Genomic DNA, 27,235 nt, shown 5'->3' with positions numbered 1-27,235 from the left:
AATAAATTAATTTAATTTTTTTATCATGTTACATTTAATTTAGAGTTGCATTTTATAATAATAATGTTTTCATGTAATGATTTTAATTTAATGATTATGTGAGTTTGTAGTTCTCATATGGACTATAAATTTTCACCCCTAAAAGACGTGTGTTGTATAACATGGTGCTAGAAGAGATTGGATTTAGAAAAACTATTAAATTATTTTTACAGTTGATAGTAGGAAATTAAAATAGATGTGCAACTAAATGAATTAAGTGCATCACTAACCGCTTGTAATTTTCTACTTTTTATTCAATATTTTATTTTTATAAGTATTGATAAATCACCCAAGCTAATTCTGTAGTAAATATACATACTGAAAACAATTCCGTATTTATTTTTAAAATTTTCACTTATCCCGTGTTTGATTTTATCTACTTAATTTAGAATTCTTTACCCTGCACTTTATCTACTTTATCTTATTTATCTATTTAATACTGTAGTCATGATATGACATCTTTTAAAGTAGGAAAATGTTAACCCATCACCTTAGGATACGGTACTATAATTAATAATTAGCTATTATTAATTCCACTATATTTATTTGGAATAATTAATTTTATTATTAAAATAATATAAATTTATACAATATTTTTTTTTGAAACAAAAATATTCTTTTTTTTATCTTTATAATTATTTTCTAAGCACAAAATAAATATTTTGAAATTTGTAAAGTCTTTGTCAAGAAATAAACAAAAATATCTTTTGACACTTGAAAACAGTTTTTTAATGAGAGTTTAAAATGTGAAGATTTATAGGTGAAAGCTTGAAATATTTAAAATGTAGGGTTTTTAATTTTTGTAAAAAAAATCTCTTTAAAATTTTTACCCTTTTTAAAAAAAAGAATGCACTTTTTTATGAAAGTTTTTTTCTTTTTCTTCGTAATGCTTTATATCACTCTTTTAAATTAATTTTTCTTGATTATTTTGAATGAATTATGTAATGGTTTTTACAATTTTCTTATTTGTTATTTTAGTACACTAAGTAATATTTTTCTTTATTGTTTATATTCGCAGATGGTAAATTGCACATTGGATGGAGATAGTGGTAGAGATAAGATGAAGAATAGAGTTTATTTATAATGTTAGTGAAATTTCTAATCCTTCTTTAACTTTTCAATAGACTTATGTAACTTTAATGTGGATGCGACCTAATATTGACAGACAAAGATCCATGGATGACTGAAGCAATTCCAAAAGAGTTGCCATCAACAAAACACAGCTTCTGCATATGCCATATTACTTCCAAGTTTAGCTCTTCGTTCAATGCTATACTTCGTCACAAATATTCAAAATGGTGCCCCGATTTTTTTAAGCTCTACAAGTTACAAAAGTATAAAGAATCTGATCACCAATTGCCAGGAGTTGTCGGAAAGTATAATTTGCAGTAAAATAAGCATATGAAAGAATTCTATGAAATAAAAAATTATTGGATGTTTAATTGTTTTATTTTTATTTTTTATTTTAATAATTTTTTAATTTTTTTTAGATATTTAACACTCTAAAACACTTGTTAGTATCCTTTAAAGTACATATTTATTTCACACAATTAAATTTTTGTAGCTATTAATACGTGTGTTGTCAAGCTAATGAATGATATAAATATGCGAATCACGATACAGTGGTTTGTTTTATTCAAAATAAATGTAATATAGTTTATAGTGGACAGATTTCGGTGAGATTGAGAAGCTCCAATTGGACCAAAAAAATAATGGAAGAATGTGAAAGAGCAAAATCAAAATGAGTCGGTGGAATTCTTTTTAATATCATTGATCTCAATCATCCAAGCAAAACTGAAAATGCTATTTGATAAGTATTACCACATTAGCAAAACCTAAAAAGCGACTATTCTTTTCTTTCTTTCTTTTCTTTTTTCTACACATTATCAACATCCACATAACTATGGGCCTATTTAACTAACTGCAAGGCCCAGTCTACCTAACCCACAAAACAAGGCATCACGGATTGTTCAATCTTCTGGAGGTGGAATCCTATGAGATGCACCTCATGGAATAGGTGGTCACTGGTGAATCCATAGTGGGAGCACCACCGTACACTCTGGCGTGATCACTCTCTAACCCGTAATCCATCATCGGACGGTACTCCAAATCCTCGTCATGATCAAACACAAACTCCGGAATCTCCACCTCGTTCCTCTTCACGTGCTCCCACAGAAAATCAACCCTGCTAATGTACTTCAACTTTCCATACAGCCTATCACACGCAATCAAACTCCGCAACATCAATTTCACACGATGGAACCTCACATTCACATTCACATTCAATAATCAATTACTAACAGACACTACAATTTATTGAAACTCATCTTTGTAGTTACTGTTTCGCATTGCATAATCATACACTTAATTTTATATTATTTTTTTAAAACTTTAAACTTCAATGTAGAAATTCTTTTTAAATGTTAAATTTAACTTATCGAAAAAAATAAAAAATAATAAACAGATAAAGATAGAATCAATAATTGAAGAAATCTTTCCAAGATTCGACATGCAGCAAGTGAAAAAAATTATAAAATTGAAAAAGGATGAGACTGAAAATTTCTTTTCAGATTTACATCTTATTTCTGAAAAAAAATTGTTCTCGAGATAATAATAAAACATGTTTCCATCATAATCTGATAAAAAATCAACGGATCATTTTGATTTTTTTTCTGTAACAAAAAAAAAACTTGTATTGCATGGTGCCAGGATTTTTGATGAAGAAAAATTGACGAAAATAGGTGACAAATTAAAAATAGTGAGGGATGCATGATGCATGTGTGAAGTATTATTGAACGATGAAAATGAATCTATATACGAACAAAAGTAAAATTATTAACAAGGAGGATGACAATTGGCATACCCAGCGTTGAAGAGGAAGCGGCCCAAGGTAGCAAGGAAAAGGCGGGCCTGTAAGCCCGGATGAATAAAATAAAAAGCTTCGAGATTCTCCTTCACGTTGGCCGGAATCGCGTCGTAGATCGACCGGAGAGCGGATATTCCGGGCAAATTCTCGCTTCTCTGGACGTCGGTGTGCACGTAGAGCACTGCGAATTTTCTCTTCCCCAGCTTCGGGAAAACCCTCTCTTCCAGGTACCTCTTCAGCACCTCAACAGTGATCAACCGCGCTGAGACAAAATTGGTGAATCGTTGAAACGAATCACGATCCCGTCAGTTACAGTTAAAATCCATAAAATAAAAAGTGCGAGAAAAATTAGGAATTGAATTGACCTGGGAAGAATTTTCCGATAATGCGAAGGATCTTGCGGCCATGCTTGTCACGGCCTTTGATCTTGAAAACCTCTAGTTTTTCGAGCAGCTCTTCCTGTTCGAGTTCGGATATGGGCGCGCACATGTTTGGTTTATAGAGAAAGAGAGAAAATCGGAGTGGAAGAAGAAAAATTAGAGAATGGATAAGAGAAATTGATTGTGATGGTGTAGAAGAGAATGATGGAAGGCATTATAAGGGATGCAAGATAAGGGACAAACAGAACTTAATTATTTGATTATGGATAAAAGAAACACAAATAAGGAGTGTTAGAAAGAGAAAATAAGGGATTGGAATATTATTAATTATAAATAAAATTCAAAATAAAAATTGAAAGCAACACAAGCTTGCTGCAGTTTCGCGGCCTAGGAATATTCGAAGGTATCTTCCTTTTTCAGAGTACCATGGGCCCACACTATCCACACGCAATCTCAGCCGTAGGTTCCTTCATCATGATTCGTGGAGAAACCAGGCTTCCTCCATAATTATCGTTGCTTAATTCACTTATTATTCGTACAACGAGACGAAAATGGGAAAGTGTTGAACGTGTTTACTTTGACAAATATATTAAATTGGGTAAAATATTTTATTTCGAATAATTTAGATAAATTTATCGTTTACCATTTCTTCATTGTATAGAAAATTATTGGAAAATTTTCAAATGGATTTTTTTATCAGTGACACGAGGCGTAAAAAAAATTGATATTAAATCAGTTGTCATAGTATTCACAATAGTTTACATATAAAATATAAAACACTTATCAAACTATTGTAAAAGTAAAGAGAAAATTGTATAAAAAATATATATTAAATAAAAAATACATAGTTTCTGTTCTTGTATGATTGTATTTTATATGAAAGAAAATAAATTTTGGAAAGTAAAATGTAAATAATTTTGTAAAACTAAATTGAGGAATCAGTTATTTTTTAATGGGGAATATGCAGTTTTTTTATGTAAAAGAATTATATACTTTTCAAATATTAAAATAATTTTAATTTAGAATAAATAGTGAATCATTTAATAAAAAAATAACATGAAGAATCATTATTATAGCTTTTAAATCTATTGAGGATAGATTATGTGGTAAAATTCATTTAGTAAAATATAATAAAAATAATAGTCATTATTAAAGTCCATTAAAATGTTTTAATTAGTAACGTTATAATTAATTAAAGGTGGGTTTCGGGGAACAATTACTCTGTTAATGAAACTGTGGTCGATTGCGTAGTGGTTTTAGTGATTGCAATTATTGCACGTGATGTCATTGGGGGCGTGTAAGGAGGGTAGTTTCGTTTCGAAGGTACGTTAAACTATCTTATCCTTTTAATAGTACTATATTTAATATTCAGTTTTTGACATTTTTCTAATTAACATGTAATTTTTTAAATAAATAATGTTTAGTTCAAAAATCTTGATTCAACTAATATGTGATGTGTTTTTTTTCTTTTTTTCGTCTTTATATTTTTTTATTCACATACACTCAATTATATCTAAGAAATAAACCGTTGATGTTTCGATTTCATAATAATATCGTTATGATGAATTAATATATTTAAGATATTTTATTTCGGATTTTAAAATTTCTATACAGTTTTGTTTTTAAAAGAGATGAAAAAGTATCTTAGTCTCAATTCTAAGATCGAACTATTTGAACAATTAAGAGAACATTATTGTAATTGATTATTTTATTTTTCTTAATCTTTATTATACTTTCTTCCAAAATATCTTTTCTTTTTTAAAAATAAAAAATAAAGATAATTGTCTTTATGTTTAAAAGTTTGTTAAATAAGTATATTTTTTGCAAAATTTATTTAGTGATTTGGTACTGTACAATTAGATTATAAGTATTGGCAATGCGTCACAATAAAATATATAAATATTAAGTGAGAGAAATATACTACCTTCTAAGCTCAAAACATTTTTCTTAAAAACAGTTATATTATAAGACAAGGTATAATTTATATTTATAAATTACGAGTTATTTTAAAAGTAATAACTATTCTAATCTCATTTTGGATATCTAAAATTTTAGAATTGATTGGTTTAAGAGGAAAGAAAATCAATGTAACTAAATAGATTGAATAAGATGCATGGGTTATTTATATATGTTTAATTTATATTATTTGGGTATACTAAACCTTTCGGTTTACCTTATTTTGTTAATTACAAATTATCACAAAGAGAAAGCTGACTTAAAATATTGAATATTTTGTTTTGTTATCACAAATTATCACAAATGCTTTATTTTAAAATATTTTGTTTTGTTATAATTTTTTCACATTTAAATATTGAATTATACTTATATTATAGTTTAAATTCAATTAATATATATTTTTCATATAATTGTAAAATTATTCCTCAATTTAAAATAAAGTATTTATGATATTTCACCCCTTCCTGATTTATTTATCTATTTCTCTATTCAAATTAATTTGCTGTCAGTATCTTTGAGTTTAGAAGAAATTTATCTCTTTAAAACACACACACACAAATATATATAATATTCATCTCTTATCTTATTTAAATAATAGTTATTCTTGTGAAGATAAATTACGCTGATTATCCTTTTCAAGATAATGATTCATAATTTCTTCTACTTGAAAAATAAAATATTGTTTATTTATATATCCTTATCTTCAAAACCGAAGAGGACTTGTTCAATATCTGATATAAAGAAGTAATAACTATGGCATTATAAGTAATGTAATATTTATATGTTTTATGTAGTCCTCAACCAGTATGAATGTGAGTCAAATTTAGAAACTGTAAATTCTAGGAGGAGAGAAATGGAAGATTTTATAACCAAACAACCTTTTTCATTAGATACAAATATTTTTTTAAGATTAGGTTATCAGAGTGTTATTTTTCATTTTCAAAGCTTAAATTGAAATATTGTTTAAGAATGAAAAAATATGATCAACAAAAAGAACGAGAGTTTTTATCTGGCACGGTGGAAAGCGCAGTGTGTGTCTTTGGTTTGCAGTCTTTTTACCCACTTTAATTCTTTTGATATTTCTCATTATTAGTATATTTATTGCTGAAGTTTTAATGATTTAAACTACATAATTTTTGACATCAATATTGAAACATAGCACTAGCATGACTTAATTGAATGAGTTGGGATTCTAATAATTTTTGCCTTATGAATTCAAGAGGAAAATTTAGCTTCCTCCTAGCACTAGCATGACTTAATTGAATAAGTTGGTATTATCCGAACTCTAGATCATTTGCTTCTGATTCTCACCTTCATTGATTAATAAAATTTCATAGAAATTTGATCAATTAAAAATAAATGTCAACAAACAACTACCCACACTAAAGATTTGACCAAAAAATTGTAAATGCTAACTATTGTATTCTTACATAACTTAGAAACCAAAAATAAATAAATAAATTACTAATTTCACCATCTAAATTTTCAACAATTTTACTATCACATTTTACAATTTTCAACGTCAAAAATCATATTGATATCATAATGGACATATAGCAATTAAAAACATCTAATAATTTATAATTTATAACGTGCCAGTATTATAGTGCAATGAGATGGAATTTGTAACGAGAGATATGCCTACAAAAGGACAAACTATTCATCTATAAGCTGTACAATGTGCAACTAAGAATTCTACAATGCTACCTTTGTTACTTTTAGTCCAAGCCTTAACTAGGTTGAACAGATTCTTTATAACCAGACACTTCAGCCAGCTCCGATAATTCTTGCTCACCACTTAGAACCTGGAGGAGGAATGGCAAGTCATATGCACTTAAATTGGGGTAGAATAAATAGAGACACATAGCTCTAATCACAGTTTATGGTCTTTTTACCTGGCCATTGATAATCCACGTAGGGAAACCGTCAAGTTTGGCGTCTATGCATGCCTTGATCATTTTAGTTCCTGTACGATATCCTTCGGGAAAGCATTCCACGTAATCCAACTCCTTGGCGGCCTCACGCCCAAACATCTGTATCAGCAGGTTAAAGTGAATAGTTATGCTTAAGACATGTTAGGAAATAAACTGCAGCAAGCTAGATTTCTGAACTGTAAGTTCTGGCCATTATCAGGCATTGTTAAAAGTTGAGTTTGTTAGAATGCAGGGATAGATCCAGAGCACAGGAATCTAATAACACTAGCAAAAATAGGAAAATTGTTCATGAAGAAGAAACCATGATATTTACGAATTCATTGACGACTAATCCTAAAACCAGGGTCAAGATCTTCACGAGTAGTCATATGGTTGAGTTTTTGATTGAAAACTACATTACCGAAGTTGAATCCTACAAACTAATAAGATATTTTTCACATGTTATTCACTTCCCACTACAATGACAACAATCCACCTTTTCAAGGTAGAGAAATGCAAAGCACAGATCATGATGATTTTTGTTCCATTCAGTATGGCTAATTCCAGGTACTAAAAGGCTAGAATGGACTGCATGATGGAAATAACTTCATTCCACAAGTTACAAGCTATTTACTTGATTGAACAGCAAAGACTAAGCCCGTTCCACCTTGCATTCCTCTCGGGTCAAACATATATATATATGAATGCCACCATGCTCATATAGTGCCAGATTCTCTTTGGTATTTCTTTTGCCGTGAAAGGAGCATCCGAGCCTCTGTAGGTAGATAAATTGAGAAGGAAGCATGGCTGTCACAGACTGAACTACTGCACATGGTTGTAACGGAGGATTATCACGATCCTCCACCTTACTTTGCTTGTGTTAGGTTAATGGTACTACCCAAACCAAAAACTATATCGCTGCCACTGGATCTGTGCTTGATTTCCACCTCGTGTCACATAGGGTTTCCCACAAATATTGTCTCCTCTTTGCAAGTCACAAATGAGTCTGACTCATCTCTTTCCCTGAAATTCTTGCTTTCAAGAACTTCATTTTGCTTCTATTCTGATTATTTAATGTTGTTCGGCAGTTTGGGATTTTGTTGGGTTTCTCTAAGTTTTAGTACCTCTTGTATTAATTTCTTGCCCTTGAGCCATTAGTTCTATTCTCTCTAATTCTTCATCTTGTGCAGCCGTTCTTAATCAGCTTTTGCCCCCACTTCACCACTTCTTGGCTTTCCCCTCGAACTTCATCTCTAGAGTTGCTTTCTTGCTCCTCAGTTTCTGAATTTGGAAGCCAAACTTAAGTTTCTGGTTGGAATTTTTTGAGCACTGCCTTATGAAAAGTCAACCAGATTGCATTTAGATTGTTCTACTTCCAAGAAACCCATCATTTGAGAGCATCTCCTTCCAACGCCAAGTTGCCATCATAGCCCATGTTAGTTTAATAACTTCATGAACTTGGTTGGTGTAAAAATACTGTTTTACCTTGATAAGTGGCTGACAGTTTTCCCTTCAATCAATAATCAAATCAATGTTTCAGACTTATCCTGACAAGTCCTCCCACAGCTCCAAGATCAGAGTTTTGATAGAAACACGTATAGATAAATTTTAACAAAAACCCTAATTCACTTTCATAGAAACTGGTTTAGAAAAAACACACAAGAAATACATTTTAAGATCCCTAACCCCCAGTACTGACCCCAATGTCGTTTCATAATTAAGAATATGTAAAAGGCAATGAAATGAACACTCCTGCCCTTTTCGAGAGGTCCAAGTCTCTCCCAATTCATCTAGAATTTTCTATACAAAGAATGACTCCATCTCAAATCGCTCTTCCTGTCTATATGCATAATAAGCAACTTGATTCACTAAATATGTAATAATTAAAACTAATTATTTACTATCTAATTATGGGAGTTAGCCATCAATTTCTCAAGTTGAATTCTAAAAACTATTCTGAACTTACACACAAGACATGCACTCCACACTAAATTCACGAAAATTCAAACTTTTTAAGGTAGAGAAACGCATAACATAGATTGCGATGGTTTAGGATCCATTTAGTGTATAAAGGCTTTGAAAGGTTTATAAATGACCACATACCACTTTTTGTTCCTGACAATGTGAACACCAGAAAGCACCATACATTTTAGCTCCTATGGAATGCAAGTGCCTTGCAAGAGATAGCGCGAAAGGGCTTGACGGAGTTGTAATCTCAGTTGCATAATATGGCAGTTCAATTTCAGCCAGGCTGTTAAAATTAGTAGATAACGGAAATTTTGAGCATTTCAAATTGTACATTGCAAGCACAAACATTCACTTTGGTTTCATCTCCAGCAGGTAAAAGCAAACATAGAGCCAGGCGTAGTTTATTTGAAAGAATAAGCCTAATCTTCGCAGGAAAATTCTATCAGTAAATACATCACCCTTTCCTTACCATTCGCATTATAATCTTATAACATTATATAAATTAAAATGTCATAGACAGGGGCTCTACTTCCATTTTACTATCTATGCTTAAACCCTAATATGTGGGTTTTGGGGCAGTTGAAAAACGAAGGACAGTCAAAATTGAAACATCGAACAAAAAGAGACATCAGACAAGGAAATATAGGCCACCACGACCTAAAAACCAGACAGTAAAATTTTACGGGAAATAAAGGTATGCCCAGAACAAGAAAATGTTGGCAGACAGTAACCAAAGGCAGGAGAAAATGACAATTAGAGATTAGTTATCATCTGTTTTAAGCTTTAGACATGGGATTGATTGATATATGATAGTAAAATTGCACATTTGCACCACATGGAATAGAGAGAAATTGAAGTGACCTAAAGATCCTAAGCAAGTGACAAATTCACCTTGAGGATCCAGATTTAGAACTGTTATAGGAGGTGTTCAGCGTGAGAATCACTATGGTGGCAACAAGCAGTTGTAGACCCAGTGTTTTAGACACCTCTTGTAATCCAAGGTCCTATGATTTAAATTCCAAAACAGAAAGTAGCAATCAAGCAAAAACACAGGAAAGAAGCATAAACACATTGATTAAAGATTAACACAACGGACCTTGAGTGTAACAAAAAATAAGGTGAAGGACAAGAAAGCCGAAAGTAAGCAGTAGAAGCAAGACGAATCAGAGAATCTCGTACTTAGAGTGTACAAAAAATACGCACTAGCAGCTGCCATAGAGGTCGTGGCTCCAAGCAACACTGCTTGTGCAGTTGATTTGTTAATCCCAAAACGCAACTTATCCGAAGCCAACTGAAGACCTAGCGCAGCAACCAAGCCATACGCAGCCATCCCAATCAACGGAAGAGGAATACCTGAAAATTGAAAAACGACCATACCGTTCACAACGCAAATTCCAAAGGCATTTACTTACAATCCAGCTAGTTATGGCACATTTCACGTTAAAAAGCAATACCGAAAACAATTGCGTAATCACTGTTGAGTACGTCGGAGCAGGTGCCACCACCGACGGGACAAAAGGCATCGTCGCCGGTGAGCTTAAGGTAAGTGAGATAGGAGGTTTCGAGGAATCCGAGTCCGGCAGCCCCGGCGATGAACTTGTGAGTCCAATCGGCGGGAGACACGGAGGTTTCTGGCTCGGAAGAGGAGCATTTAAGAGGCGGCAACCTGAGGTGGTTAGGAGAACGGTGGTAGGGAATCGGAGCGCGGCGAGCGAAAGCGCGAGAAGATGAGGATAGTGACGGCGCGGCGAAGGCAAAGGTAGTAGCCATTCAGGAAGTTTTAACCGTCTCAGGCTACTTAGCTCACCATTTCTTTCCTTCGCATCTCAAAAGAGAGAGTCAAAATAAAATTGTCAACGTAATTATTATTCACTTACCTCTCTTTAGAACACGTTTGAAGGAATTTCAAGCATAAGTGATTTTTTAAGAGATAAAATAAATAAACTTTTCTTCTGTTAAAATTGATTTTTCTTCTTCTAATATTAGTCATAAAAATTACTAATATCATGAAAAGTAATTTACGAAAATGTTATTCCAAAATGAATTTCATACATTCTGCAAATTTTATTCTGAAAATTTTATTTTGAAAATCCCAAAAAGCTTGTTATCGAAAATTTTCAAAACATGTGATCCAAAAGTCAATTTTACAAAAGACAAAATTTATTTTGAAAATTTAGGAGGTGCGAAAAGAAATTGTGAAGTAAAAGAAGAAAAAGCCTCATTTTGATGAAACTGGAGGAAAGCCCATTAAAGTGTATAATGGGCCTTATTGTTGTGACAATAAGTAAGCCTAATATAGAAGGTCCATAAGATGGGTAGAGGACGTGGTGCCACGTGTAGAAGAATCTCTCCACCGAAATCCGATGGGCTTTGTGAGGTGGATACTTATCCATAGTCGTGGTGGTGGGTCAGCACTACTTTCCTTCTTTATCCAAAATACCACACATTACGTGTCATCTACCAACATTTTATCCAAAACCTCTCATTTATAATTTTGCACACAAATTTCTATATAACATTAGAAAAATCAATAATTCATACACATTATACATTCACGTAACACGTGTCACTAGATATTCAACTCCCACAACAAATCATGAACACTCACAATATCACTTCCAAATAATTCATTTCTAGTATAAAATTTTCTCCTGATGGAGATATATTGTTATGCATAATATCCAAAAAAACGAGCGAGTCCAGAGGAAAAATCAAAGAGCAATTAGTGGAGATGGATTAACCTCAAAACAAAACAAGAAGAAGAATCTTTGAGAAAACGTTAACGTGGTCGTAGATTAATGGTCGCGGCAAAATTATCATTGTCTCCTTTACGTGACATTCTAGCTCTTCTAATATTATCAAGAGATATATTCTATTTATTTATAACAAAATTTTACACTATATTTTCATGTTCATATTATATTCAATAATTTTGTACGATTTCTTTTTTTTTCATATTTTGAAATATATTTTGATTATTTTTTTTATCAGTTGACCGACTTCGGATGAGAAGAATACATTTTTTATCCTTGTTGATCCCATTGATAACTTTATTTCACACCAAAGTTCTTGATGATTTCTTGAACATTTGCAAAAGAAGAATATATCGGTTTTACAACATTATATTATAATAATATGTTAAATGTTTAATAGAAATAAATATAAAAGATGTGGGACCAGTAGTTATGAACCAGCCTTTCAAATATGTAAGTTGGAAGCGGCAAGAATTGGCATTGTATTGCATCAATATCAAAGCTAACCACTTATTTGCATTTGGTAGCAGATTCCATTCCAAAACAGTGTCAGCAAACAATGACGACGACGACAGCAACAACCTTTGATGTCTCCGCCGCTTGTTTTCGTGTTCCTCCTTCGTCTTCTCCTCGTTTCTCACGCAATCCATGCCACACCAGGTGAAATAATTTCTCCATTCTTTCATGCCAAAAGTGATAACTTTCTCTCTTTTTTTTTTCTTCTTTCTACTTTTTCAAAAACTTGAAAGTGTTGTTGCAGGTTTTCAGTTCTGAACTCCTTGAATCCTCACAGGGGACGGATTAGCGTGAACGTTCCACCCAAGTTTCCAAACTTCCGGTAAGTGTGAACTGCGAAAAACGAGTGTTTCGTTTTGTTTTGTCTTGTTTTTTCTCAGTGGAATCGAATTATTGGATGGAACGGAGTATATAAGGTGATAAAGTTTTGGTCTGAATATTTTTATGAGTGAAAAAAGGTGCAGAGTGACTTGTACCTCTCATAAATAGAAGAAAACGATGAGCAGAATATTAAATAAAATAGGATCATGTTTATATTTGGCAGATAGCGTGCTAAAGACGAAATAGAATGTAAATATTATTAAATTTCGTTTCGCTTATTTAATTTGATCTTTTCATCAAATGAAACGTGGTTTTTGGGTGATTGAAGGAGGGAAGTTGCACTGAAGGGGGATTTGGAGGCTGTTGTTCCAACTTCGGTGCCTGTGCGTGTTGCATATGAACTTCTTCTAGCTGGTCATCGATATTTGGATGTGAGGTAGATTCAATATTAATTACAACAACTAACAGTAAAAGTAAAAGTACAGAACTTTTTCTGAATGATATTGTTTAATGAACCCAAATCTTATCAATTTTTTCTCCTATTTTGTTGCAGGACCCCAGAAGAGTTTGATGAAGGACACGTTCCTGGCGCAATAAACATACCTTACATGTTCAGAGTTGGATCAGGTTCCATTCCAATTCTCAAATTCAATTCATAATAATCATCTAAGTGATGATGAACTAGTGGTAGTAACTACTTTGTTGATTCCTAAAGTTTGTTCTGAATACAAAAAGAAAAGGAGTGATATACGAAATAGCTATATAAAATATTTTTTTCACTGTATTTCCATCACAAACTAATTGCTAATTGGCTGACAGAGTAAAAGTTTATATGCAACTCAGAAAAGATAGCTACCTGATCCAATGGCTTATTGTTCTTTAGATTTGGATTCTTCGGCTTGTTCTAGAGGGCTGTCTTATGTATCTGATGAATTTAACCTGACTGATAGTTTCAAGATTATGTCAGTTATCACACTCAATTTTGTCCATTCTTGAAATGCAAACATTTTTGTTATGACTCGAAAAATTTACCCTATGATCTGAAAAGCTCTTTTTTTTTTCTTGTATTATTATATTCCATGATCTCAATATAGATTCTCCATTATGTATTCAGGGATGACGAAGAACAGCAACTTCATTAGAGAGGTATCGTCACATTTTAGGAAAGACGATGAAATTATAGTTGTGAGTGCATATCTTCTTAAAACTCTTGTTGAGTGATTAAGTTCTATGTTAGTTTTAGCACTCCTGCTTAATCCAGATTTTGACTTGCGGTTTCACAGGGCTGCCAGCTTGGTAAAAGATCTATCATGGCTGCGAGTGACTTGCTAGCTGCTGTAAGCATTTTTTTTTCTTCAACGCCTTAAATTTGAAGTTGAAAACAAGCATCCTAGTTTGGTTGAATGTCTGAATCAAGTTTTGTTTTTCCAAATCAAGGCATATTTCATGTCTACCTGCATACAAACTAGATTTATTGTGGAATAAGGTTACTCTGAAGTCAATTGGTCTATAAAGTTAATTTTGTTATTTAATGTTGTACCGCAAAAGGATCTTAAACCATTGATATTTATAGATTAGTACAACCTTGCTTCAAAGACAGACATATTTAGGAAAATTTGGTATTGGTTTTTTGTGTCATTCGGTTTTCTTAAGAATATTTTGATTGCTAACGATGTTGCAAAAATTTCTTGATTGTGCAGGGGTTCACAGGACTGACAGACATTGCTGGTGGCTTTGCAGCTTGGACACAAAATGGGCTTCCAACAGAACGATGAAGTGTTCCTGTTGGAGCTGCAGCTGTATATAGAATAAGTTGTGGGATGAGTCGCATGCATGAAAATGCGGAAACATCTCACCAAGACAGTGGGAATCTGACACAGTGAAAACAAAATGAAATCTGATACCAGAAAAGTTCATGTAAAAATGTGGAAAAAGAGGGTTTGTGAATTTGTCGATATAGACAATTAAAAAAAAAGGTTAATATTTTTCGAACTTTGCAAAGAAATTCTCGTGCCTTGACGTGATGTTCGTCTTCCTCTACTTCCAATTCAAACCATGATATATTTATTGATGAAAAATTGAGGCCAAAACTTAATACAACTTGATAACAAGTTTCGTTTTTGCTTTCCAAAAGAGAACAATATTTTGATTCCTAGTAAGTTAGAAAAATTATATTTATGGTAAGGAAAAGGTATTGGGTAAAACATTGGATTCATCCAAGATAACAGGACTGGCGCTCACTTTCACCATCTATACTTCTTATAATATAAATTAAATATGTTTTTAATTTTTAATAAAAATTAAAATTAGTTTCTTTTTAAAATTTTGATCTAATTTAGTTTTTCAAACATCTTATGGTTTTAAAGATAGAAAACTAAATTAATCTACAATTTCAAAAGACTAATTTCAATTAAGGACCAACACATATTTATCACTTGTAATTTCACAAAAGTTAGAAGCACGTGGTAAATTTTCTTAAGATCATTCCATGTGCATATAGTAAATATTGGTTAGGGACTACAGATTTGAGAATGGTGGTGATACATAGTTTTAGAAAAAATGAAAAAAGAGTTTATATTTAAGAAAAAGTTATCAATTGAGACTATAGTTTTAGTTGAATAAAAATTATTTTTATTTATCAAGATAATTTTTTTTAAATACAATTTAAAATAATGAAGAATATTGTATACCATTACGACTTTATTATTCTTATCAATTATTATAACACATTTTTTACTGCATTCATTTTTGTACATAAGGAGCTTAATGGTAGGAGAAAACTGACTATCCAAATTATGGAATTTTTCTGCAAAAGTTCTCATTCGAATTCCATCCAACCCGATACTTGGGCTTGGGGTCAATATACATTACACCTTCTGGACATTTTGACAAGGGGTGTTGCTCCCTCCACCACCACCCTATACTTCCTCCACCTTTCCACATTATTTTAAATACAATTATATAAATTAAAAAGATTTTTACTTTTACCCAATTTTAAATAATTTGAAATTCTAATTTTACTTTGTCAGCACCCACCTACGGAACTCTCTTCCTCTTTCTCCATTTTTTTTTCACCTCCCCACCTCCCACACTTCCATTCCTTTTTCTTCCCAGTTTTTTTTGTTTGAAAGCTTCCATTACCGTCGTGATGTGAAGGAGCGTCGCCGCCGTGGTGTGGAGGAACATCGAGAAACGTCCAGAGCAACAACCAGCGTGGGGAAGTATACATCAACGGAGATCTAACCTAATAAAACAAACTCTAAAATAAAAAACGTAACCTAGGTGACATCTTCAACGGATGTCAACATCCGTTTAAGGTAAAACGGAGTCGACATCCGTTTTTCCTTAAACGGATGTTGACATCCGTTGAAGGATATTGACATCCGTTGAAGGATGTTGACATCCGCTTAAAGGTTACGTTTTTTATTTTAGGTTTTATTTCAAGGTTTATTCGAATACGAGGAAACACTCCATGCACTGCACCACTCCACGCACTGCACCACGATAGGGAGACTGCTTGATAATTCTTTCCACCACCACCAACCTTTGCAACTTGTAGTATCTCACAACGACGAAAGAAAGAGAGGAAGAAATATAATGTTAAAATGAAAGAAAAGTATTTTACTCATGTACGGGACTAGAATAAGTTATTAATGAAATAGGTTGTGAATAGGTAAAATTAAAAAATAATAACCCTAAAAATAAAATTTTACTGAGGGACAAAATAGTAAAGGGGAGGTGGAGGGAGCAACACCCGAATATTTTTATTCATTTAGCTGTTTTTATTTCTTGGGTGTTGCTCCACACCATGGCGGCGACGCTCCTTCACACCACGGCGGCAATGGAAGCTTTCAAACCAAAAATAAAACTGGGAAGAAAAAGAAATGAAAGTGCTGGAGGTGGGAAGGTGAAACGAAAATGGGAAAGGGGAAGAGAGTAAAATTAGGATTTCAAATTATTTAAAATAGGGTAAAAGTAAAAATCTTTTTAACTTAAGGATATAATTGTATTTAAAATAATGTGAGGAGGTAGAGGAAGTATAGAGTGGTGGTGGAGGGAGCAACACCCTTATTTCTTTTATTTTATGCACACGATTCCAATTGCAAAAAAAAGTTCTTCATTAATTATTGGTAAATTTTTAGTTAAGTAAATTTGATAATTCATTGATAAAAAGTAACATGAGAAAAATAATACATGCAAAGTTGAACATAATTCTGTCTCCTTAAGGACCCATTTATTTTTTAAAAAGTATTCATTTTGCATATAAAAAAATTTACAACTCATACACTCCATTCAATCAAACTGATATAGACTCCATCGGCTAAAAATTAAATAAAACTAATTTCAAAGCATTAAGAAGAAAGTGATTACTCACTTACGCACGATGTAGTATAGTATAAGCCATCGATTTTAACAAATTTGTTATCTTCTCCAATACCTGATGTGAAAATCATTCACAACAACAATTGTTCTTTGAGTATGCTTGGTAGCATCAGCGCTAGAAGACTTGCGTCCATGTAAAAAGCATATAATATAAGCTTCTGTGTTGTTTGCAAAGGAAACATGTTCGAAGAAAATAATTCACGACTTCTTAGGGTGAAGAGAGAATAGCTTGAGTAAATAGTCTGTTATAGTCATCGAATCACAAACTGTTATATATATACCTGTATTTACTTTTACTATAACTGCCTTTAAAAGAACAATGCTATTTTTTATAATTATTGATTGATGATCTTAAATTACTAAACTGCCAATAAAATAATTTGACAAATCTAATACAGATTGACTAAGCACAATCTTAATACAAAAATATGTTGTCCTTAAAAGAAAATTATGACAATTCATGTTTAATATACCCTTTGAATCAAATTGCATAACATACGCCGATTTTATTACAGTTAAACTTGGTACATCTCAAGTATCAACACATAACGCCTCTGCGAGTCAACTTCGAGGGTTTGGATACAAGGGAGTGCATCGAAAAAACTCCCAGTCAAAACACATGGAATACAATTAGCAAAAAATTAATTATAAATGATACCTCGAATTTTCGACCTTCACTAATCTTGTATCCATCCTATTCACAGGAGAACAAGTTGAATAGATAAATTGGAGAAAGACGAAGATTCTAAAAGAAAATTAAGGCAAGCACAATACCACCGAATCTTTCAAGAGTAGAAACAACCAACTCAATAGATATTTGGTCAGAGTCTGGCTACTATACAGGACAAAAAGGCTATACTGTCGTGTAATCCTCCAATATCAATATCAGTGATGGACCCGTCTAAGAGCTGAGAGAAAGCCATGGGATGATTTATCCTTGTGATCATTATTACTCTGGTAGAAAAATAAAACCGTATTACTCAGCAGGTCCAACTCTACATTGGTTTTTAAACTTAAGAATTAATTTTACCTCTTTTGCTATGTGCTGAAGAATTTCTATTATTTCAGAGAAATCTGGTCTGAGAGTCGGATCTTGTTGCCAGCAGCGCTGAAGCAGTTCAGAAAGTCTTGGGTGTGTTGTTTTTGGAATTGTAGGCCTTAGGCCCTAACAGCAATTTAAGCACATAGAATCATTATGCATCAACAAGAAATTGTTTCCGATGAAATTATTTACAAAAGAAAAATAATAAAAACCTTCTGCACCACGCCGACTGCTGCTTGTAATGGGGTCAAGCAAGAATACGGTAGCTGGTTAACAAAAATAGTATATACAATGAGATAAGAGTGGTACAAGACTGATTATTTGGGAAAAAAAGAGAACAAATCACAATGCAAAACCCACTGTCTGGCATGAAAGTACTCACTTCTCCGGTTAAAAGCTCCCAGAGAGCTATTCCAAAACTGAAAACATCTGCCTTCTGGTCATATGGTTTGTGTTCAATGACCTTCAAATAAAAGTCAAATCAACGAAAGAGATCTAAGGTATACCATTAACATTAAAAAAAAAAAAAAATCAGCAAACCAGAGCACATGCCCTAAATCGTAAATGCCTTAGTCCAGGAATTAAAGCCTCCAAGTATTAAGGCATGTTATATGAAGATGAAAATAAGAATGGAACTGAGGAATAAATACCAAACCACTGCATACTTTGTAAGGAAATAGCCAAGAAAGAATAAAAACGAGGCAACCATTTCATGTATTTTTCTAATCTTCGTTTTGAAATTTCAGAGTTAAAAGATAAAATTGAAATAAAATCCTAAGTTCAATACTAAAATACAATAAATTCAATATCTATATGACAAAATATTCACATCAACAACATATAAATTCAATATTAATATCACAAATGTAAGATAATCCAAACGAATATATTTTTAGTAGTTTAAAATTCTCCTTCACTATGGGCAAAGACATTTCAATCATAACCAAGAACAATAACTCAAGTCGGTCGACTTTGCCAGAACCCGGAACTAAATTCCACCTAGGATGTTTTTCTTACACTAATGCTCACCTTGCCCTCGCCACACAACCCAAAATAAAAATAATAAAATAACACCATTTTCTTCCCTGCCCACCACCATATTTCTCACTTTTCAAGCAGGAAAAACATAAATGCCTACCACAGGATCGAAACAGGAAGTACCATGAAATCCAAGAAAATTTATACCTCAGGAGCCATCCAACGGTATGTTCCAGTTTCAGCTGTCATCACACCAGACTGAGTTTGCACTCTAGCAACCCCAAAATCAGCAACCTTTACCACCTGTTGAAGAACAACTGCTATTTTAGTGATGTTTCCATCTCAGGTCTGTGTTCGCAGCTCATATTTTGCTGTATTCTAACAAGAACCCAGCATCACACAGTTACCCATCTTAAACTTATTTCTACAAATAATAGACTATGGTGATTATTGTGAGTCAAGATAACAAACAATTTTCATTCATTGACAAATATAGGACCAAACACTAGTATGAATAAGAAAAGGGACAGATACACACAAGGCTAGTAGCCTTTTAAATTCAAGCATTTGGCTCCTCAAAGCGATGAATTAAAGTGCAGTTATGTCTGTTGATTTGGAAAACATTGATTGAGATATGTGCATGTATTTTATCACAATTTCAACCATTGATTTTTTAATCAATGACTATAGCTGTTCTTTATTCAGTAAAGTGTATTCCAATGGTAAACAAATCTCTTTTTGTTTTTTCGACAACATAAAAGTACTGAAATTATATTACAAAACCAAAATATTATGCAGAGAACATATATACATGGACCATAATAACACTGAAAATGCAACAGACAGTATCAATGCGTGCATTCAATATTCATGGAATCCTCTTACTTCATTTTCATCCATCAGAAGATTGGCAGTCTTGAGGTCCCTGTGAATTATATTATTTTGGTGCAAATAGTTCATTCCCTTGGAAACATCAATTGCTACTTTTAGCAAAGATGGAAGCTTAAATACACCTCTTTGTTTGTGCAGAAAGTCATATAAGCTTCCCCTAGACATAAACTCTGATAAAGTCATAAACATGAGCACATAAGCATTAAAATTGCATTACCAGCAGACTGAATAAGGCACCCAAACCATCTCAGAATTCCTAGATAAAACATATACAGGTAAGCACAAATATTATACCAATTCTAGAACTAGTATAAATTAAAAAAATAAAGCAGCAATATGAATATGAAAGGAAGGGATGTGCACAAGGCTTCCAGCATCAAGGGGTGTGGGGAGGATCAAAATGTATGCAGCCTCTGCCATAAGCAGAGAATTTGTTTCCACAACTAAAATTGATGATCACCACAAAGCAGTAATATTATCATTAAACCCAAGCACACCCTCTAAACAAACAAAATTCTTCAAACAGAATCATGCAACATCATAAATTCTCAGGATTCTTTCCTATTTACCCGTAACAATACAAAGATTTGGGGGCCTGGTACATGCGCCGATGAACTGAACAACATTCTTATGTCGAATCTTCCTACAACCCAAGATAAATCATAGTGAGTAAATGAAAAATGATTACTGAAGACTACAAAGATACCACACACCAATTACTAATACTCACTAACTAGGATAAAAAGACAGATTCACAAACTAGTGAAGTTGTCAGGATTGAAATATTATTAGATATTTTCAGAAGCATTTGATGTAGTGAAAATCTGAAATTGAGATATTAGTTTTTAGTTAATATATTCCTTTCCAGAATGGTCTAAGTCAGACAAATAAGGAAGTTAATGCCATAACTGTAATTCAGTCAAAGTTCATGAACCTTTGATACATGCATTTTAACAGTCTATCTATGATGCCAATTTCATGGAATTGAAATCATGTAACAGAAATGTTAGAACTTTAAGAAACAAAATAAATTACAACATGCTTCACTTTAATTGAGCAGCACTATTGGTAGCACAACTTTACATGTGTGTGCATGTGAATCAAGCTACCAGGGGTTGCTGGTTTTGAAACTGAAATAAAAATAAGACAATGAAGATCTAGCCATCAGTATAATGTCAGACCAGTTCATATTTTAAGGGAATAGTATGAAAGGCATGATCCTAAATAGAAAATAAGAAACTAATAGCACAATATATCAAAGAACATTGATTCCTCCATCCCTTCCATTCCTCTGTTGTAGTTATAGGTTGTGCAAGCCAGATTATCATGTAATTCAATACAAAATGAATAATTATAAACAAGAAAGTGAAAGCTACAGCACAAGGCAGGAAAGCATGAGAAATAAATATCTCAGTAATTGTAAATATAAGCTCCATAACTACACTCAATCATCCAAACAAACCTCATGATATAAACTTCTTGTGCAAACTCCTTCAGCATATCTGTACTTATACGCTCAGGCTTCAGAACTTTGATAGCAACATCTTGACTGCAATATGTACCTCTGTACCTAAGGAATATCAAAGAAATGCAGAGATAGACCTCAGCTACAAGGATTAGAAGAGTTCAAATATAATCTAGCAAAAATAACTTACAAGTCACCAAATGACCCAGAGCCAACTTTGTTTTCATATTTCAGCTGGTTGGTATCAAGTTCCCAGACATCAGCTCCGTCAGTTGGTATTTGAATGCAAGGAGGGGATTGCTCTATCCTTGTCTGGTAATGATCATTGGCAGCACAATGTATGCCCTGATTTGACATATTCTGCTCCTGCAAAGCAAATAAGAAAATTTATATCATTTAGTATTTAACAAAAGGAGAAATGAATTACAGTTGTCTATATGAAGTGCACGGATGTAAAGACCAATTTATTTTAACAGACGTTGTCATTACTCAAATGTAGTTCAACTTCAAATTAATATCAATCCTTTCTAATAAAATCCAAACAACAATAATCTCATCTTCCCTGCTTAATCTTGAAAACGACATTTTATAAAAAGTTCATAGCAACTATAAAAAATTAAGATATTTCCAAAAATATATAGCACTCAGTATTTTGAAATTGTCATGAGTTCTCAATCCCAAATGTTAAGGTGTTAAGTGAAGACTCGTGAAGGGTTGTTATATTACATCTCTAACAGAAAAAGTTAAAAAAGGAGAATATACCTTAACCTTGTAAATTTCCTTTTCTAACACACCTTTCAGCTCCTCAGTTTCCTAATGGCCAAAACATATATACAATAGATACAATAAGTTTGGATATAGAAAACACAATTGAAAAAGCAAATAAAATTAAATATTAGATAACAATAGAGAAATCATAAACACGTAAAGAGTAAAACAATCAATGTATAGAAAGGAAAAAGATACAAAATCCTGATAAATTACATGACGGCTCAGCTCTCTTGCAAGGAGCCATTACATTAGTAAACAAAAAGTGGAAAAGAGAAAAGCTTGCAGATAAAAAGACATCTCAACAAAATTTTATTCGTCAATTTGGATGTACACAAAAGGAGTCCCCAAACCTTCCTCTAAAATTTTATTGCTATTAAAATTCCATTATGTTGTGGAAGTCAACTGCATGATCATTAAGGAAGCTTGTGCTGAATGTGCCTATATTAGTTTTGAAATAAATTCAATTAGAACTTGAAACAGGAAGTCTCAAATTTTGTACAAAAGACACAGCTACTAAGACTTTTTAACAGAAGAAAGATCTTATAAATAGTTATCTATGATTATAAAAATTGCAGGGTGAGTCTTTCAGAAGAGTTAAAACAATAAACTGTATTTTATACAGCATGCCTAGGTATATATTTGTACTGATACTCTAGGCCACACGTATACATCAATTTGACATAGCACCTCTACTAGGTATGTACCTGTTAGCAAGTGAAACTCAGTGAATGTTTGAGGTATAATTATCTTTTTCTATGTTGATTTTATCAAGAACAATTGAAACAGAGATTTAAAATGGGCCAAAATGATCCAGACGATCCAAAAAATAATGGCAGCAATAATATTACTTATAATTGAACCATGCTCCATTTTTATCAGGGGGCCATCGATGTAATAAAATCCTCCTTCCCTGTTCTAATTAACAGGTGCCTTGTAATTTGGCTCCAACACCAACAGCAACAATCATGCTTTGGCTATTATTGGGAGGGACATCAGGTAGCAGCACCCCTCTCGTGATCAGCCCTCTTTCTCCCTCTCTTCATGTTTCTCTTTTTAATAGAGGAAGAGAAAATTTCTTCATTAGCTATGATTTAAAATTATTCTGCATCCTCCAAAATTGTTTAAATTGGAAAGTTTTAAATTTTGTTGGCTGAAGATATCGTTTGCACCAATTGTTTGTTAATAAAGAAAAAATAAATCAGGGATACAATAACATACCCCACAATGTTCTAAATTTGTCAAAAAAACCACCATATTTATTATCAATTTATATCTGTAAAACAAGTTTGCTAGAAATGCCACAGAGACAACAGAAGTAATCACTCGTTATCTACTGAAATGAAAAGGTAAACATAACACGAGGAGATGAAAAGTTAAAGGTATTATATATCCTTTTACAAAATCAAAATTGCAAATACTCATGGCAAGATGCTGATCAAGACATGCATAAAGTCTTTCTATTTCCCAAAATACTTGCTAGTTTTATGGGATCATTATTTGGCTACTTTCATCCTACCTCATTGGGCCATCCCTCAACAACAAAGACATCCAGAGAAAATCCATCAGTGGTGGAAAAAGCATGAGCTTCTTGAATATTCAGTCCCATCTCACCAAGTATTGATGTTAACTGAAACGCAAAGTAAAGGTTGACAGACAGCCATGATACAAAATACATTTGTTATATTCTATCTCACAAATGAAGAACTTAATTTTCATCCACTCTTCGTGTGAAAAAAATTACATTAACATCCAATAACCTTGTTAAATCGTGCAATGAATTTGACACCTCATGCAAGCGTTAACATTGTCAAATTCATCTATGATGTGATAAATCATCATTAGATGTCAATGAAAAACTTTTTACATTGATGAGGCATCAAAATTAAACTTGCTTAAGAACTCCAAAGATTTGTATCCTAGTGCAAGGATATCAGTTCGAGTTGGCCACAGAATTTGCAAAATCAAGTACTCCTCACACCTTTCCAAGGTCCACTTTAAACCTACTAAATCTAGTTATCCGGATAATAAAGTTTTGAGCACAAATGAAAGTTTCCCTTTTTGAAGTATAAAAGAGAAGTTATGACAGGCCAAAGTAATCACCAACACCACTCCCCCAAAAAAAAAGCAGTTAAAGTAAAACACTCCTCTCTATGAATTTTATATTACACAATAAATTATATATTTACAGGTGTGCATTCATATTAGAGTTTAAAAAGTTACCATAACAGAAAATGTTAAGAGATGATAATTGAAAAGATTATGATATGCGTTTGTGAATGATTTTCTTAGTTTTTTACCGTTGTACCTTCATAAATTCTCAATCTAATCTGAGTGAGAAAAGAATACTTGGGCAAAATTAAAACTTGTAGTACTTTACAATGAAAACTCTTAACATACAATTTTAGTTTGACAGCAATTGGCAGATAATTTGCCCATAATCAATAGAAAAGACACTACAGTCATAATTATCTCCAGAATAGAAGTACATTACAATAAGTTCCCTAACCCAATTGACGGCTCAGAAATGCGAGAGACATTGCTTGCTATCATGTCAAAAGCTGAATAATACGGTAGAAAAGAAAACATAACAAGGATTGTACGAAATAAAATAACAATGTAATTTTAAAGAACCGTTTACAAAGCATAAAAACACTTTTAAAATAAAGTCAGAATTAACCACCTGACTAAGGAGTTTAGGCTTGTCAACTGTTGAAAAGGTAATCTCGTGCATGGGCCTAAAATTTAGTAAGTAAAAGATTAGTTCTAGTTAAACTTTAAAACATTAGTACATTTATTAACTGCTATAAGCTAATGGAAACAACATGCTATCCCTAGAGAAACTCAATATGGAGAGTGTGTAATCGAGAGTGTTGGCATTGACAACCTTGGCAATACCCTAAACAACAAATACCTATTGACTGATTCTACAATTCATTTTTTTCTGTACATCATACGTCAGTGCTTATCACGTATTCATGAAAAGATGAAAATGCATGATACAAAAGTTAAATATTCTGCAACATCTCCCTCTGTCTAAAAAGTTGGTGAAAAATAATAAACCAAGAGACTTGCACTTCGAAAATATTTTATCTTCAAAGTGTGAGATTTTACCTTAGTCTGTATATCAAACTTATCATATAATACATGTTTCTACTTTATCAACATAAGACACATTTTAGCGATACTAACTAAAGCAGAAGTGAGCAATCCATTACCTGTGAAAATATGGTGTTACACTCATAGCACTTCCCCCATCTTCAATGTTATTTTTGGTTGTTTGAAGAGCAAGAGCTTCTAGATTAGAGGATGAACCAAATGTGGGTGGTGGATGAATTCTGTTTTGCCCAAGAGAGAGACAAAGAAATGACATTAAAAAAAAATAATTGGCACAAACGAAAACATAAAAACAAGTGCATAGATAATAAAAGAGGACTGCACTTATTGAGCAACGGCAAGGATGGAAATAAAACCGATAACAAAATTACACAAGCCGTACCCCTGCTTTAAAGAATAGTTAAGAGAACTCTGAGCATCCTCTATTTCAGAAGGATCTGAATGTATGGAATCAGAATAATTTGCACCACCAAAAGGATATACCTGCATTAAGGACGAAGCTTTTATAAACTAATTTGAATGTAGGACGTCTCTGTACTTGGATTCAGAGCTCATAAAGTAAATGATATAACATAGTTCCAAATTTGCTACCAGCTAACAATGCAGTCAAGGAAAAAACAATTCCATGATGTATCCTCCACAACGTTTAAAAAACTGAATTCTCCATTTGATGGGAAAACATCTAGCCTTAGTCAAAACTAGTGAAAATACATACTAAAGAACTTCAATAACCTTAATGAAATGTGTTTTAATTACCTGTACTAACCGAACTTGAAATGCAGGTCGAGATGCGGGATCCTCCGCCAACTTGAGCAATCTTTTATGAGCCAGAACATCTTCTGCCCTCTCAACATTTACATCCAACGCGTACCTATGTAGTAGCAATCATAGTGACCAACCAGGAGACTCGGACAAAAACCACTCTGGCAAATCACTTACAAAAGTAAAGTAAAAAAAGGCAACAAAAAAAAAACACTCAGCTATCTTCTTCCTTCTTCATTTTGTTTTTCTCAAATCTCATCAGAATTCAAAATAACACGAAAAACAATTGAATTGCAGGAATCACTTAAAAAAAAACACAAACAATCAGGAATATACAAAATCACTGGTCACAAATTCCCCTACCAATCATTTTCACCGCTTTACAAAAGAAAAAAAAACAATAATCAAATATAAAGGAGAACGTGAGAACAGAAGTCAGTTAGCTAGTTAGTTAATTGATAAGGAAACGGCGTGAGAGACCTAGCAGGAAGGCGATTGAAGTGAAGCCAAAGCTGATCATCGAAGCCGGGAACGTGCGCCTCCTCGCAATCGGAATCCTGAATCCGCCGCAACACCTCATTGTACACCTCCAGTTTCTGGCGGTGGTGTCGAGGGTGGTTAGCGTGCGACAACTGCACCGCTCTGCTCCCGCAGCTCTCAATGTCATGCTCGATCACCATGAACGATCAACACCACACACAAACACTTAACAAGAAGAAGAAGAAGAAGAAGAAGAGAAACCGAGAAAGAGAGAGAGAAAACGGATCGTGAAACGGAAGAAGAAGCAGCGAAGGAAAAGGCGAGAAAGGGAAGCGAAGGGGAAAGACGATGGAGATTCAGTTGACGGAAAACTCTTTTATTTTAATTTGTTGCTTGTTTGGTTGGGTTCTCTTTCCAGGTACTAATGAGTGTTTTTGCTTCGGCGCTGAGTGTTTGTTCCCAGCTATCCACGTCAGAGTGGGCCCCGCATTCCTCCCAAAGTGGGCACACACAGCAAATTGAAACTTTGCTCATTGGATAATTAAATATTTCTTTTCCGCATCTCCTCTCGGAATAAATCAAGATGCTTCTTTTCTCTTTTATTGTGGACTAAATAAAATAATAATAATAACAATAA

General features: G+C 33.0%; 4 protein-coding genes across 4 annotated transcripts; 1 reads left to right on the top strand and 3 right to left on the bottom strand.

Moving 5' to 3' along the window:
- Positions 1–1,784: 1,784 nt before the first annotated feature.
- LOC108335117 (uncharacterized) lies at positions 1,785–3,574 on the bottom strand. Its single transcript, XM_017571057.2, has 3 exons — positions 3,271–3,574; positions 2,903–3,167; positions 1,785–2,254 (listed from the first exon to the last, which is right to left on the bottom strand). Exons 1-3 carry the CDS (start codon positions 3,392–3,394, stop codon positions 2,032–2,034), a joined length of 612 nt encoding a protein of 203 aa, XP_017426546.1. The 5' UTR covers positions 3,395–3,574; the 3' UTR covers positions 1,785–2,031.
- Positions 3,575–6,690: 3,116 nt separating this feature from the next.
- LOC108334578 (thiol-disulfide oxidoreductase LTO1) lies at positions 6,691–10,998 on the bottom strand. The gene is made up of 6 exons (XM_017570438.2): positions 10,577–10,998; positions 10,219–10,475; positions 10,014–10,126; positions 9,258–9,405; positions 7,137–7,274; positions 6,691–7,046 (listed from the first exon to the last, which is right to left on the bottom strand). The coding sequence occupies exons 1-6, from the start codon at positions 10,890–10,892 to the stop codon at positions 6,972–6,974; spliced, it is 1,047 nt and encodes a 348-aa protein (XP_017425927.1). The 5' UTR covers positions 10,893–10,998; the 3' UTR covers positions 6,691–6,971.
- A 1,345-nt stretch (positions 10,999–12,343) lies between these two features.
- On the top strand, positions 12,344–14,717 carry LOC108335064 (thiosulfate sulfurtransferase 16, chloroplastic). The gene is made up of 7 exons (XM_017570989.2): positions 12,344–12,535; positions 12,636–12,713; positions 13,041–13,148; positions 13,266–13,339; positions 13,827–13,897; positions 13,996–14,049; positions 14,413–14,717. The coding sequence occupies exons 1-7, from the start codon at positions 12,435–12,437 to the stop codon at positions 14,485–14,487; spliced, it is 561 nt and encodes a 186-aa protein (XP_017426478.1). The 5' UTR covers positions 12,344–12,434; the 3' UTR covers positions 14,488–14,717.
- Positions 14,718–17,581: 2,864 nt separating this feature from the next.
- Positions 17,582–27,029, bottom strand: LOC108335786 (serine/threonine-protein kinase STY17). Its single transcript, XM_017571939.2, has 16 exons — positions 26,599–27,029; positions 26,113–26,227; positions 25,739–25,839; positions 25,458–25,577; positions 24,923–24,977; positions 23,759–23,869; positions 22,234–22,284; positions 21,662–21,837; positions 21,469–21,576; positions 20,576–20,649; positions 20,001–20,176; positions 19,323–19,418; positions 18,520–18,600; positions 18,350–18,403; positions 18,126–18,260; positions 17,582–18,049 (listed from the first exon to the last, which is right to left on the bottom strand). The coding sequence occupies exons 1-16, from the start codon at positions 26,796–26,798 to the stop codon at positions 17,981–17,983; spliced, it is 1,722 nt and encodes a 573-aa protein (XP_017427428.1). The 5' UTR covers positions 26,799–27,029; the 3' UTR covers positions 17,582–17,980.
- Between the last annotated feature and the right edge of the window lie 206 nt (positions 27,030–27,235).

Source organism: Vigna angularis, chromosome 10 (assembly GCF_016808095.1).
Source record: "Vigna angularis cultivar LongXiaoDou No.4 chromosome 10, ASM1680809v1, whole genome shotgun sequence".
In the NCBI taxonomy this organism is placed as follows: domain Eukaryota; kingdom Viridiplantae; phylum Streptophyta; class Magnoliopsida; order Fabales; family Fabaceae; genus Vigna; species Vigna angularis.
This window is presented reverse-complemented; position numbering and strand designations above follow the sequence as displayed.

Coding starts and splice junctions, on each gene's coding strand:
- LOC108335117 (XM_017571057.2), bottom strand. CDS start 3,394: ATGTGCGCGCCCATATCCGAACTCGAACAGGAAGAGCTGCTCGAAAAA. Junction 3,168..3,270: donor TATCGGAAAATTCTTCCCAG/GTCAATTCAATT, acceptor ATTTTGTCTCAG/CGCGGTTGATCACTGTTGAG. Junction 2,255..2,902: donor CGCTTCCTCTTCAACGCTGG/GTATGCCAATTG, acceptor TGCGTGTGATAG/GCTGTATGGAAAGTTGAAGT.
- LOC108334578 (XM_017570438.2), bottom strand. CDS start 10,892: ATGGCTACTACCTTTGCCTTCGCCGCGCCGTCACTATCCTCATCTTCT. Junction 9,406..10,013: donor TCTAAATCTGGATCCTCAAG/GTGAATTTGTCA, acceptor TAATTTTAACAG/CCTGGCTGAAATTGAACTGC. Junction 7,275..9,257: donor ATTGTCAGGAACAAAAAGTG/GTATGTGGTCAT, acceptor CTGCTGATACAG/ATGTTTGGGCGTGAGGCCGC.
- LOC108335064 (XM_017570989.2), top strand. CDS start 12,435: ATGACGACGACGACAGCAACAACCTTTGATGTCTCCGCCGCTTGTTTT. Junction 12,714..13,040: donor CCCAAGTTTCCAAACTTCCG/GTAAGTGTGAAC, acceptor GGGTGATTGAAG/GAGGGAAGTTGCACTGAAGG. Junction 14,050..14,412: donor CGAGTGACTTGCTAGCTGCT/GTAAGCATTTTT, acceptor TTGATTGTGCAG/GGGTTCACAGGACTGACAGA.
- LOC108335786 (XM_017571939.2), bottom strand. CDS start 26,798: ATGGTGATCGAGCATGACATTGAGAGCTGCGGGAGCAGAGCGGTGCAG. Junction 25,840..26,112: donor TTCAAGTTCGGTTAGTACAG/GTAATTAAAACA, acceptor TCCTTAATGCAG/GTATATCCTTTTGGTGGTGC. Junction 23,870..24,922: donor AGCCTAAACTCCTTAGTCAG/GTGGTTAATTCT, acceptor TTTGCGTTTCAG/TTAACATCAATACTTGGTGA.